General features: G+C 43.4%; 1 protein-coding gene across 3 annotated transcripts in view; it reads left to right on the top strand.

Annotated features, from left to right (window-relative positions):
- Nucleotides 1-14,947, top strand: part of SEMA5A (semaphorin 5A) — a 444,249-nt gene that overhangs the window by 363,561 nt on the left and 65,741 nt on the right. For all 3 annotated transcript variants that reach the window (XM_032469911.1, XM_032469912.1, XM_032469908.1), the window contains 2 exons: nucleotides 3,255-3,436; nucleotides 8,559-8,702. In XM_032469911.1, the coding sequence (XP_032325802.1) occupies nucleotides 3,255-3,436; nucleotides 8,559-8,702 (326 nt within the window). The remainder of the gene's footprint in view (nucleotides 1-3,254; nucleotides 3,437-8,558; nucleotides 8,703-14,947) is intronic.

Here is a 14,947-nt window from a genome sequence, read left to right as displayed (position 1 = left end):
CAGCCAGGTCTCGTGCCCCTGTTACAGCCCCTGTTGGGCAGCTCCAGCCCAGGCTCTGTCCTCCACTCAGGCCCCCACAACCTGTCCTCCCCTCCATGCAATAAGCCGACAGGCCGAGCACTGTCCCAGCTCCCCACCTTGTCTGTCCCTGCGTCCTCAGCGTCCCTTGTTTGTTCCCTTAACACAGCCCACACTTCTGCCCAAAGCGTTTTCATTACATCCTCTTCACGGTCCTTCCAGCATCATCATAAATGCAAGTACTTTGGACCTAGATCTTCATCTCTGGGACCCCCACCGATAATATGAAGCCACATTATTTTATACTTCGTAACTTGTGGGGCTCTCTTTCCCCGACACTCCAGCAACATTCTAGAGGCTTCTGGCTCCTTCTGGGCTGGGCTGGAGTCTAGTCCACAGAAAAGCAGGCCTTCAGAGGAGGAGGAAGTTTTTCATGTAAAATGTTAGCATCAGTATGGTGCATTAAACTACGTGAGTGGTGGCAGTTTGTTTTGGTTGTTTTTTCATGTTGCTTTAAAAATTCCCTGTTAAGCTCTTTGAGCTATTGTCCACGTGCTGTGGCACGTGTGTGTGTGTGTGTGTGTGTGCATGTTTGGGGTGCAAGAGACACAGGCACTTGCCCCTCCCTATGTCGTACCCAGAGCAGCACCAGTGGGGACACAGTCCAGCCCCGTGCCCTGAAACCCCCTCTTTCCACAGTTCATCTGTTCATCAGTCACTTGTTCAGTGGGATCCCTCATATCCTGTATAAATCCAGCCAGTGAGCCAAACCTGTCAGTAATTTGCATAAAAGCCATGAAATGTTTATGTGAAAATGCCCTCCTTTCTTCTTATTCCTCCATGAGAATCCTTGTCCCCGATTTCCCCTTCCAACCAACACCTCCATCTAGAAGTACACGGGGAAGGCCATGGACTGAGTTCCTTGTCATGCAGATCTGGGTCTTGTCCGAGGTAGAGCATCATTTGGATGCCGTGAGGGAGGCACATGGAACCATATTTGCATCTGTGAAGCCAAAATGGAACTCAGCATCATTTCCGTATGATCCATGCAATGCTTTTATGTCTAACGGGCCTTAACTAGACTGTCGTCCCTGTACCGACCACCTGACAAGCACTCAGGTGCCGTTTTCCTTGGCCTCTGAGCTCTAGCCTCTCACCACTCCTCATTACCGGGGGGGCTCGTACCCCCATAGGGCAGGTAGCAGGTAGAGGGGGGCTGGCTCTGCAGGGCTCCCCAGACAGCACACTCACAGAGGAATAGTAATGATCAGTATGATTAGTGAAGAGCGTGGACCTAGATTGTGTGAAAGTCATACAGATACATGGTGTGATCACTGTTGTTCCTGACTCTGGTTCCGTGAGCAAGGGGCTGATGCTCCCTACGGTGAGAACATTACATCGCGGGCAGGTGTCTGGACTTAAAACCACGTGAGGATTTGGAAGCATCGTAAATCCCAGTGAGGCCGTGTACTGACCCCTTCCCTACCCTCAACAAGAGCCCAAGAAAACAGTAAGTTCTCCTTACGGTCAGAGTAGAAGCTGCATCTTTGTCCCGGTGGGACGGAGGAGTTACAGGGACCTTAGAAATGGGGATATTTTCCTCTTCGGAAAAATCTGCCTTTGTAGATTCACTCCCTCTGGGAGGATGTGGAGAATCACGTGGAATCTATCCCCTCGCTGTCATCAAGGCTTCTTATAGAAACTGCCAGGCATGTGGGTCTGAAGCCTCGGAGTGCTGATCAGAAGGAAGGAGGGACAGGGTCATAACTGTGGCAGCTAGAGGCGAGCGGCCGTGTCAGAGGCGTGAACACACAAGTTCACGCTTTCCTGTCGTGTTTGGAGGCGTGATGGAGCAGAGGTGAAGCTCGCCTGGATGTCCACACACGCATGTGGTGTCGGCTTTGTTCTGAACCTGCGAAGAATGGACGGTCTCCTCCGTGGAGTCCTCTCCTGTGCGGCTGACAAGTCCTCAGTCCCCGCAGTCGTCCAGGGCAGGACGCGTGGGGCGAGACGGTGGGGGCAGCAGGGGTGAAGGGAAAGCTTGTCACCTACTTGTAATCCTGCTCTTCATTTGTCGTATTTGCTAAGAAACGCACAAGTCCCTGTGTTAAGTTGGAGGTTTGGCCCTTAGGTCTTCTGCTGTCCCCTTTCAGAGGGGAGATTCCTTTTTGGGGCCGGGTGATCTGGAGGCTGGGTCCCATGAGTCTTGAGTCTTAAGAACACCCTGCAGCCCCCGAGAAGATCCTCTTGTCACATTTGAGGTGATGATGCCCCCTGTTCCATCAGCACTAGTCGCCAGGGGCCAGGGGACTGCTGGTGAGGCCCGTCCCTTCTTCCCCGGGCCCTCAGGGCTTCCGTGTCACAGTCACAGGGTATCCAGGCCCCCTCCTCTGACCCTGCTATGACTCCTGGTTCAGTTCTCAGCTTGGCTTCCTCTGCACCACCCAACCCCCTCCCTTAGTGACAGGACAGTCTGGGTGTCCTCAACACGTGACAGCTGCAGTGCCCTTGGCCTCGACAACCCCGGCTGACTCCTTCCTGGGGCCTACAGCACCCTGCAGGACCCAGCACGGGCCCCTCCCTGTCCTTCCAGACCCCACGAGCTCGCCCAGAGGCCCGTCTGCTCCCACAGCCCTGCCCCGAGCTCCATCACTGCGTTTACTTGCAGTAATAACTGGGGATCTAGTTCCTCCTTGCCGGCTAACAGCTGGTAGAGTTCCCGTCGCTGAATAGGCACTGTTTTAATATGTTATAAATTATAAATCAGTTGGAGGTGACTGTTGAGGCTAAGCCAGGTCTTAAATAAAACTAGTTGATGAATCTTTCATTTTTTTAAGGTATGTAAAAATTCACAGAGTTGTACGTCTGTGCTTTTTCACTGCAACTCTTCCTGTTCCTTGGGTTTCTTCCGTGAGTGGACAGTCCTGCCATCACTTGATTGACAAGTCATTAGCATCCTTCCTTCCCTTCCCCATCCTCCTCCTCCTCTTCCTCCTCCTTCTTTTCTTCTGCCTCCTCCTCTCCTCTGCCTCCCTTTTTTCCTCTCCCTCCCATCGCTGTCTCCACCAAAGACATCTGCTGCTTTAGTCTGAAATACTTCCCCGTTCGTCTCTTTTTCATTGTAGTATGAAGTATCCTAAGTGAGTTCCGATGGTCTTGTGGGAGACCTTTCATTTTTTCTCTATTGTGTGTGCAGCCTTAACCCCTCTGACATCCTCCCTCTATCTGCTTCCCAGACCAGGAATCTCACCGTGGACGGGCGCTTTGGCTCGTGGTCTCCGTGGACGCCCTGCACGCACACTGATGGCAGCGCCGTGGGATCCTGCCTGTGTCGCACCCGCTCCTGCGACAGCCCGGCCCCCCAGTGTGGCGGCTGGCAGTGCGAGGGCCCCCGCGTGGAGATCGCTAACTGTTCCAGGTGTGTCCCCCCCAGCACTCAGCCGTCCTTTACTCTCAGCCTGTGGAGAAGCTTGGGAAATCGCTTCCAATATATGCCTTCCACCTTCAAGAAAAAGGTGGCAGAAGGGGCCATTTACCACTTAAAAATCACGTGACCTATGGAAGGAGATTTTAAATTACAAATTGGATTCTAAAGCTATTTGTACATTTAGCTAAATCTAAATCTGTTCGTCTGCTCATTGTTAGATTAGGAAGAGTATTTTCAAGTGTGCATGATGTGAAAGAGAAGAGGGAAAAACATAAAATTTCTGAAAGTTAAATTAGATCCTTGTTCATCAATTTTTTTAAATGAGAAGGTGGTTATCAAATCACTGTGTTTAAATTCCATTCACACATTTAAATAGTGATGTTACAGAAATTATGTCTTTGCAACTTTTAAAGAAAAAAATAGATGCAAGCTTACAAGTAGTTGAGGGGTATCTAGTTTTTATCAACATTCTTTTAGGGGGCAGGTGAGTAACTTGCTATGAAGACCACTGCACCCAGAAATCACAGTGTCCCGGTACAAACCCTGAATGACGGCTGTGCCGTCACAGTGCCAGGTACCCGTGTGGCACGTGAGCTTTAGCTGCTGCCCTCCATCTGTCCTTTACAGGTTTGGGAATACCGACTCTGGGGCAGCTTCTGAAACCACCCAAACTACCCTATATGGCGCTCACACCCAGAGGCGCCTGCTTCTAATGGTGCATATACTTTCCAAATCTGCATGAGAGGGTCCCCGTCAGGTCTAAGGGGCTGTTAAGGGTAGTTTTCGGTGGAAGAATTAGGAGGCATCCAAGCGTGGTTGAGCTGATTCGCTGTGCGTCCATCTCCGCCCTTGCATGACTTGGGTACCGTGTCTGCAGTGATAGCCGCTCCCTGGAGGATGCCTTTCCCTGGTCTGACTCAAAGCTGGCTGCTCAGCGGCCGGAAGCATCACGCCTGCTTTACGAGACTCTCACGAGTGCACGTTTAACACTCCTGAGGGGGAGGAGCCTGGGGCTCCATCATTTACAAAAGCAGGCCCTGTCCCAGATTGTGTTCTGAGCTGAGATTTGCCTTCATCCTTACGAACCAGCTCGTGGCGAGGCCAGGAGGTAGGGCCCCTCCTGCTCACTTGCTTCTAACCATTGGAGCCACTGATGCTGTCAAAGCAGAGGGACAGTGGTGCGGAGCCAAGTGGATTAGGCCAGTCCACAACAACCATTTTGTCTTCTAGCAGCAAAGGGCCATTAATCTACATGTCCCTTCGAAGTTACCTGCCAACAGTAGGGCAATCTCACATCAAACACTGTTTTAATGCCCTGTGTCAGTTGATAATCTGTGTATGTTGGCCTCAATTTTGTTGGAAGGAAAGAACTGGAAACCACCTAACCCGCAAGCCCATTTCTTTTTGCTCGGTCCCTCTTGTCAGGTTCCTCCTCAGCGTGTGCAGAGCGCTTCAGAAAGGCTTTGCAAATGCTGGTCTAATGACTCTAAATGAAGCCTGTTCTTTTTTACTTATTACTGTTATTGTTTAATCCAATATACTCAGAAAGTGTTGAGAAATTCAAAATATTGCTAATTCAATCCATTTTGCAGATATAGTGTCTTTGATTAAACTCTGTTTATCGTATCACATCATTTAAATTTGTTTTCTCACTCCCTTGGAGCAGCAGATTAAAGGCATTCGATTTATGAAAAGAAATCACAATATGAAGTAATTAGCTAAGCCAGACTTTATTATCAAGCCAGGGCCACGTCAGACTTACTATCGATCGGAAAGATCTGGTTTAATTTTATACTTAAAGTGAACACATGGATGTGTACATCACTTCTGAATTCTAATTCTTAGGGAGGGAGGGAGGGACTAAATCTAGCTAAGTAGAAAGGCAGAACATCAAGGGACGGCTTGGAGGCTTGATAGGACTTAGTCACCTAAATAAAATCAGTAAAAAAAATTAATTAAAAGTTAAAATAAAATAAAATAAAATAATAAAAAATAAATAAAATTAATCTTTCTGTGTTTCTGACCCACACCTTCCCTAATGGGACTTTTCTCTAGGAGCAAAGCCTGTGCCCATCATGGGTTGGCCAGGAGTGCCACCCTGACAGGGAGATTGTTTGTGTGCAGAATGTGAATTGGAGAAGGCCCTGAGCATCCGCAGCGGGGTCGGGAGGGCTGAGCTGTGTCCAGTCAGGACTTCAGCCCATGGCAGGACCCTCGATGGTGTTAGAGCCTCTCAGCTGAGAGTCAGGACCACCAACACCCGCAGCATCTGGAGAAAGGCCGGCCACAGCGTCCACGACTGTGCACTTTGACAGTAGATGGGAGATAGAAGCCACATCCTTATTCAAAGAGCTCCTCTCTGTGCTGGGGTATCTGAGCTCAGGCCCCCCCCCACTCAACTAATAGCAGCTCCTGGCTGACCAGGAGAACAGGTCAAATGCTGTGGTCCATGGAGTAGGTTTCCTGTCTCCTCTGTGTATTGTGTTCTTGTTGTTTGTTTTTTTTTTTAACAACTGTTCTCAGATTGCTCCTCCTTTCCGTGCTCCTCCTTTCCCAGCACCATGACCACAGTAATATTTTATATTTCAAAACAAGCACCAGGAAAGCTTCTCAGATTGGTCTTCAAATTCTCTTCACTTAATGTAGAATTCTTTTTAAGCAGTATTTTCTTCCCAGGAGCCTGTATAGAATGCAAAGATCTTTGGGCGAATTGCCTATGTTGTCACTAATCCTGAAAATCACATTGGGTGACCGCACTGTATGGCAACCCAGGGAGTGAGGGCACTGCCTGCCCAAGAGGAGAAGATGGGTCAGATAAGAAAAGGCAAGGTGCAGGGGCAGATTTTGCCCTCTGTTCACGTTTTCCAAACAGGCCAGCCCAGATCACCTATCCCATCAAGGCTACAGAGATTCAGTTATCTGCGTTATTACAGAAAACAAAAGCATCTCAATATTGCATTATGCACTGCATTATTTCTATAAAACTAATAATTTCCGTGGATGCCTGTGGCAGAAACCTTATAAAAGCTACAGAACTGTTATTGCTGGACGAGCGTAATAAATGACTAATATTCTTCTTTATATTGTTTAACGGAAAAAAGGACTACCAAGTGCATTACTGGGACTCCTTTACTGATACCTCCTCAGCTCTGGTTTTAGTTGGAATGTCATTCACTACACAGACCACAATTAGTGGTTATTTTCAGACTATAAATCAAATAAGTGAACCTGTTTTAGTGATACTTTAAATGCATAAGTGGGTTATTTTGGACTGACCTAACCACAAACATGATCCATCTGCTGATGTATGCTTACCTTTTGCTGCTGCTTTGGTTGCCTGCTACCACGCCTGCCTCTAATTTGCATTTACAGGCGTGCAGACCCAGCTCCACAGAATAAACAAACATGGACAATGCACTCACTTATTTCCTCGCCTTTTATATTCCTGTCATTTACATATACTTCCATTTACCTACCTCTCTGTCTACGACACATTCCATGTATTGTAAATAGACTGTATTATAAAATGTCACGTTTGCTAAAAGGTTTAGGAAATTAAGAATTTCCAAAAAGTTTTGGGAGTGTTTCCTGCATCATCTAAGTTTTTTTTTTTTTTTTCATATATTAAGAAACTCTGAAAGTAAAAGTATTATTTTATTTATGTTGAAATTGCTCTTTTTGTATGGAGCTCACTGAGTTACTTCGATACTTTTTTAAATTGTGTAGATAATGGAGTATAAGATACTAGTTATCTTCAGAAGCCACTTGGGAGGATCTGGCTTCTCTTGTGGTATTTCGGTTAAATTCCCATAAAGCAGCTTTGTTATGATGTCATACATCAAAGTATCACTATATATTTTCTTTAGATTATTATTCTGTTCCAGAAAATAAAGGAGGGAAATATGAAATATACTAAGCATTTTCTTAGAGGAACATTCATTTGAAATTATATTGGAAGTTACATATTCAATTTGTTGTTTATGCCTTGAGTTTCAATGACATAGCTATGGACCTGCATGCTTTTAAAGAAATATATGAAATAAGAATTAATGTGAGTTGCATTTTTTCAGTGGAAATCTAAATCCTATGGATGAATTTAACAACTATTTAGAAATGCAGACGTAACTAGAGAAGTAGAAAAAACTTCTAAATGCAGTAGACTGTCTGTGTGAGAGTTTGGGCTCTGAATTTCACAGATATTTTAAAATTTTTAAATTTTTAAATGCCTACAGTTTGTTTTTTAACAGCAGGGATAAACTGCTAAGGGAGATATTGAAATTATAAATATTCTACATGCAGACATTTCAAGGAAAAAATAGGATATTGAACAAAAAATTTTCTCTAGCTGTTAGTAGCAGCTTATTTTATAAAAGTGGTTCATTAAATTTTTAATTTTATATTTTAATATATCTACCTTATTTTATATATACTTACATAAAGATATAAATAATTTGCACTTCTTATTTATACTTCATATCTTTATCAAATTTCAAAAAAACTCCAAGAATCTGAATTTTAAATATCCTTTCTTCATTTGTGATAAAGCTTGTTTAAAGCTTTGAACATTATGGTGCTCTATGTCAATAGAAGTGCCATCAAGAGAGTTACTGATTTTCATTGATGTCAGTGGAGTTTAAAAGTAAGCATTTAAATGATTAGTTTGCTCAAAAGTGCACTTTTCATAGATTATAACTGATAGAGTACAAGTCAAATAAAAAATCACAAACTCTAAAGTTTCAGAGATTCGTCCCTGGTTTTCGGTGAAATAGCATTATTAAATTCATTAGTTGAACATTTTCATTAATTAAGAAACAACTTTCTTAATTAATATAATTCTGATATAGCCCATTTTAAATTATTTACAGTGCACTTAAAACTTGACCCTTAAATTTTCTGTTTTGACTCTAAAATCAGGTAGCTAGTGGGGGGAACCTCACAGTGACAGAGGTTCCTGCAACACAGTGCATTTATTCCCATGGCTGTCTGTTCCCCTCTCCTTCACAGCCTGCTGTCGATGGTCTGTGCAGGGGAATGTGTGAATTTGGGGGTAGGTGCAGACGGGGGTTGGGCTCCGAGCCGGTCGGACCAGTGACCGCGTTGCTTCCTCCCCCAGGAATGGAGGCTGGACCCCCTGGACCTCGTGGTCTCCGTGCAGCACCACCTGTGGGATCGGCTTCCAGGTGCGGCAGCGGTCCTGCAGCAACCCCACGCCCCGGCATGGGGGCCGGGTGTGCGTGGGCCAGAACCGCGAGGAAAGGTACGTCCGCTCTCTGTGCCCGCACCGCCATCCTCACGCTCACTGTCATTCCAGCGTGGTCGGTTTCCCGGCGGTTTTCCTTTCGGATCCAGCTCAGCTTATCTGTGGCATCCCTTTCTGTTGAGCTGAACGGCCCCCCTCTTTTCCTGACATCCTTTAATTTTGACCAAAGCTTGGGGCTGACAGCATCACTGGCCCGCCAGGGAGCCCGCAGGCTTTGCTCAGCTGAGCAGTTCCCAAGGGACTGGAGATCCAGGGACAGTGGGCACCTCAAGTGGGTTCCCTCCCAAGGCAAGTGAGTCTGGTGGAGAATGCTTATTCATCTGGACCGCCCTCCAACCTACAATTCCAAGTAGGGCCTGCGCCAGTCCTGGTCCAGATGGTACTGATCAAATGAGGTAAGTTTTCCGTCACAGCCAGATTAAGCAAGTGGTGCGTAAGTGAGGGTGTACTCAGTATTTTGGTTACATTTACAGCTACACACTTGTCTCTTAACTTGTCTTTTAACCCTCAGTGAAGCTGCAGGATGACCCGGGGTGGGGGATCCTTGTCCGTGTATTTTAAGCTTTCAGCACGCCATGCGGACATTTCCGTGGTCTCATATTTGACAATTTCTTGCTTTTCATAGATGCAGACATTTGGTTTTGGCTTCATAAAATCTACAGTTGTGATCATTGGTTCTTCTCTTGTGTATTTAAAGTACATTCCCGTATATGGTTGTTGGGATAAAATCCAAGTAGGTGAATTTCAAATCACTTTCTGGACTCTTACTCTTCGTCCTCATATAAACTTATCTTATTGATCCACGTGAAGCAAAATGACTTTCAATACCTTTTAATTAAAATGTAGTAAGGCTTGTATCCAGTGAAATGGGTTCAGTGGGGGCCTCATAAAAATGCTGTATGCAATTATTTGCTACATGATTAATATTTATATAGACAAAAACCAACAGGCTTAGTGTATAGATAATTCTTTATTATTTATTATAGCCTGCAACTAACTGCAGAGAATTGTTTCTTCCTTTCTCCACTGTGTTCTTAAATTACCAATTAAGATTTCATTCTTTTGATTCAAAGGAAAATGCAGGATGATTTTTACAAAGCAGGGCTGGTTGTTTTTAAAGTGGTCCCCGGCGACAGTCTTGTGCACGTCTGTCATTTCTAATCTGACACCAGTTGATAAGTGGGAAAGCTGATTATGGGAAAGTCGTCTCCCTGCTATTTTTTGGCATTGTAAGGTTTCAAATTGATTGGAAGTTTTAAAATGCTATACGTTGTCACATAATAAAGCCCATTCAGGCAAAGTCACCTCCATCAGTGCAAAGTCGCCCCTAGAATCACCACACCTCCTAAAGCCTAACATGTGTTATCACCTTTCCCAGGAGCACACAGGAAGAAGCTGGTTTATTCTGTGGTTAACATAGATACATGTTCTGTGTCCATTTACAAGTGTTCATAAGGCTTCATTTTCAGAAAAAGAATAGGATGACGAATGTGTTTGGGGGACTCCCACTTAAAATGTTCTTTTTTTTTTTTAACAGAAGAAACACTCATTTGGGCTAGATGAATATTGCTTAGTGAGGAAATATTTGAACTTAAGTAATAGATGCATGGATGTTAAGAACAGGGACTGTGTCCCCCTTGAAGGCTCCCTTCTAAACAGCGTTTCTAGGGGGCTACCAAGAAGTTAATGAAAACTAGGAAAAACAAATACTTGATATCTCTTGCTTGATCTTTACAAGCAAAAGACTTTTTAGGTTCCTTTGCCATGTGATGTAGGACGTCTCTCTACCTAAGTGACATAAAGGAATACCATCCTGATTCTGACAAAAAGGGATTTTGGGGAACCAAACTCAAGATTAAAGGAGACCCTGGTCTCCATGAGCAGGTACAAAAGACCAAGGATTAGACACACATAATCACTAGTAAAATCCCATCGGGCTTATTAAACATCAGCAACCCTGAGGAACTCCCGAGTGGCCGCAAATGAATAAACTGACTCTCCCGAAAAAGTCCCTAAGTTAACGCTAGGATTATAGTTAATGACTTTTCATTTGGGACAAAATCTCCAATTTATGAAATAACTCAATGAAAGCTCTATTGAAACAAATCTCAGAAATATTCACATTATTTTTTTCTAAATAATGGATAAAGAAAATATCTAACTTATTGTCTATGTGTACTTACAAAGGTATGGGCATTTTGTTTTTCTGTTGTAAAATTTCCTGGAAAATTATTTTCTTGAGTAACAGAAACTAAATAGAAGCACTGATTCCCAAAGAAGCCACCAATAAAGTTGAAGCAATGGACCCCTCTGTAAATATTATCAAAATGCAAATGTCATTGTCTATATTCATTTTCTCCTGCTGTGTAACAATAGTTCCACAAACGGAGTGGCTTAAAACAACACTTATGTATCCTCTCACAGTCTCAGTGGACCGGGAGGCCCTGTATGACTCACCTGGGTTCTCTGCTTAGCCAGAGCTGTGGTCTCATCTGAGCCTCAACTGGGCACGGATTGACTTCCAAGATTGTGTGGTTGTTATCAGCACTCAGTTGTTCTTCTTTTTAATGGCTGAATAGTATTCCAATATGTATGTATACAACAGCATCTTTATCCAGTCATCTGTCAATGAACATTTAAGTTGTTTCCATGTCCTGGCTATTGTAAATTGTGCTTCTCTGAATGTTGGGGTGCATTTGTCTTTTCGAATTACATTTTTCTCTAGATATATGCCTAGGAGTGGGGTTGCTGGATCACATGCTCGGTTTATTTTTAGTTTTTTAAGGAACCTCCATATTGTCCTCCACAGTGGTTGTACCTTTTTACATTCCCACCAACAGTGTAGGAGGATTCCTTTTTCTCCACACCTTCTCCAGCATTTATTATTTGTGAACTTCTTAATGATGGCCATTCTGACAGGTGTGAGGTGACACCTCATTGTAGTTTTGATTTGCATTTCTCTAACAGTTAGCAATGTTGAGCATCTTTTCATGTGCCTGTTGGCCATCTGGATATGTTCTTTGGAGAGATGTCTATTTAGGTCTTCTGCCCATTTTTCGATTGGGTTGCTTGGTTTTTTGTTGTTGTTGTTGTTATTTGTTTTTTTGATATTCAGCTGGATAAGCTGTTTGTATATTTTGGAAATTAGTCCCTTGTCAGTTGCATCATTTGCAAATATTTTCTCCCATTTTGTAGGTTGTCTTTTTGTTTTGTTGATGGTATTCTTAGTTTTGCAAAAGCTTTTAAGGTTTAATCAAGTCCCATTTGTTTATTTTTGCTTTTATTACTTACTCTAGGAGCTGGTTCAAAAAAAATATTGCTGCAATTTATGTCAAAGAGTTTTCTGCCTGTTTTTCTCTAGGAGCTTTATAGTATCCAGGCTTACACTTAGGTCTTTAATCCATTTTGAGTTTATTTTTGTATGTGGTGTTAGACAATGTTCTAATTTCATTCTTTTTAACAGGTAACTGTCCAGTTTTCCCAGCACGACTTATTGAAGAGACTGTCTTTTCTACATTGTATATTCTTGCCTCCTTTGTCATAGATTAACTGACCATAAGTGCATGGGTTTATCCTGGACTTTCTATCGTGTTCCATTGGTCTGTGTGTCTGGTTTTGTGCCAGTTCTTTCGGTCCATCTTTAAAATGAGAGACATGTTACCTGCCACGAACACACCCAGCTTACACATACGGGATGGGGAAAGGGCAGCAGCGATAGATGTTCTGTTCAAAAAGGGGGAAATTGAAAAGTACAGAGGAATCACTGTTCTATAGAAAGTCTGAAATCTCTTCAGACAGGTGTTTGAGTTGCCTGGTTAACTTTCAAGGCTTGGGCAGAGCTCTCCACAGTTCTTAGCTCTGCCTTCTGGGCTCTCACTTCTGCTTCCTGAATCATCCTTCCTTTTTCATGAAAGGTGGCAGGTGCTTGCAGCTGGGCAGTTTTATCAGCCTGCTTCCTGCCAGTAGAATTTGGGATTTCCAACAGCCTCATTTCATTTGTAATTTCTCCATAGATTTCAGCGTAAGCTTGTGGTATTTTTGCTGAAATAAACTCTATTAGTCTTCCCTGAATTTTCTTGGGGTTTACTCCACTGAACAAATCTGTACCCACAGACCTTTTTGAGAAAGCCCTTCTCTACCTGGGGATCCTGCTGAGATGGCTGAGGAAAAACACCCTCCAGCTTGCTTGTGATTGAGAGGGTTTATGACTCTTACTCTTGACCTTTTGAAAGGAGTCCTTGTGGGACTGAATGCTAGTCTGATCTTTTGATCTTTCTGGGGTTTTAACAAAAGGTTGTACAGCCACATCCTCAGCGTTTTACTCTATGTCGGCCTTGCCCACAGTACTCAGAAGCTGTTTCTTTATTTCAGCATCTTTTGCCATCGGGAGAGGCCAAGAATTTCCAAAACCATCCAGGCCTATTTCCTTCTGATTGATATATCTTCCTTCAGATTTTTTCCTTCCACATTTTACTGTAGGCAGCACCTCTAACAGTTTGCTTGGAAACTTCTTTTGCTGTGTAACTCACTTCACACTTACATGTTTTGCTTTCTATATAATTGCAGTGACAATTTTGGAAGCTTTCCTCAGTATGTAATAAGGTTCTCCCCTCTTCCAGTTTCTAATAATATGCTCCTATTTCCTTTTAATTTTGTATTCTGTTAGACATATAGATTACATAAGATTTGCCATTTAACCACTTTTCGGTGTTTAATTCAGTGATATTAATTGCATTTGCCGTATTGTGCAGCCGTAACACTATTTCCAAAACATTTGCATCACCCCAAACAGAAACTCTGTAAGCATTAAGCAATAACCCTTTTTATTTCTTCCTTCCAGCCCCTGGCAACCTCTAATATATAAATTGTACTATTCAAGAGATTTCATATAAGTAGAATCATACAATGTTTGCCATATTGTGGAGCATATTGTTCATTCATGCTGTAGCATGTGTCAGAACTTCATTCCTTTTTAAGGCTGAATAGTATTCTGCATGGCTGTATCATGCTGTGTTTATCCATGTACCTGTCAGTTGACATTTAGGTTATTTCCACCTTTTGGCTACTATGAATGGTGCTGCAGTGAACATTGGCATGCAATTATCTCTTCAAGTCCTTGTTTCAATTCTTTTGTATATATGTAGAGAATTGCTAAGTCATATATTAATTCTACGGTTGGCATCTAGAGCCACCATCAAACTGTTTTTCTACAGTGGCTTCACCATTTACAACCCTACCAGCAATGTACAAGGGTTCTGGTTTCCCTGCAGCCTTTCCAACACTTGTTATTTTTCTTTTTCTTTTTAATTAGAACCATCCTAGTATATATAAAGTTCTGTCTCACTGTGGTTTTGATTTACATTTCTCTAAGGAGGAAAAATGTTGAGCATCTTCTTATATGCTTATTGGCCATCTGTATATCTTTTTTGAAAATGCCTAAGCCTTTGCCCATTTTCTAATAGGGTTGGCTTTCTTGTTGAGTTTAAGTTCTTTAATTCTATCTCCTTCTAAACCCTCGGTGGCAGCATCCTCAAAGTCTGCATTTATACTAACAGTCTGTTCAAGGTGATTTAGGTTTTCTCTACCATGCTCCTCAAAATTCTGCTGATTTCTACTCATTCTCTAGTCCCAAGGTCTCTTTCAGATTCTTAGCTATTTCTTACAGTAGTGCCACACGTCTAGGTACCGAGATCTGTTTTAGTTGTCATTCGTAATAATATTACCCCAAACTCAGGTGCTTAAAGCACCACATGTTTATTGGCTCGTAGTTTCTGTGAGTGCATAGTCTGGACACAGGTTACCCGGGTCCTTTGCTTCAGGATCTCCCAAGGCTGCACCAAGGTGCAGACCATGGTCATGGTCTCATCTGAGGCTCGATTGGAGAGGGGTCAGCTTCCTAAATCCTGTGGTTGTCAGCCACATTCAGTTCCTTCTGTGCTGTTGGACTGAAGTTGTTAACGGGAAGCTGCCCTCAATTCTTTGCTATCTGGATCTTTCCCATTGAACTGATCACTTCCTCAGAGCCAGAAAGGGAGGGAGTTTCTTGAAAGAAGGACATTACAATGTTATGTAACATAATCATGGAAGTGACAGCCTGTCATCTTTACCATATCCTATTGGTTAGAAGCAAATCTCAGGTCCCACCCACACCAAGGTGGGAGGGGATTACACAAGGTATGAACTCCATGAAGTGAGGATCACGGAGACCACACAAACGTCCTTCCCACGTTCTATCAAAGTTA

Source organism: Camelus ferus, chromosome 3, assembly GCF_009834535.1.
Source record: "Camelus ferus isolate YT-003-E chromosome 3, BCGSAC_Cfer_1.0, whole genome shotgun sequence".
Taxonomy (NCBI): domain Eukaryota; kingdom Metazoa; phylum Chordata; class Mammalia; order Artiodactyla; family Camelidae; genus Camelus; species Camelus ferus.
The sequence above is the reverse complement of the archived record's forward strand: the minus strand, read 5'-3'. Positions and strand labels throughout refer to the sequence as shown.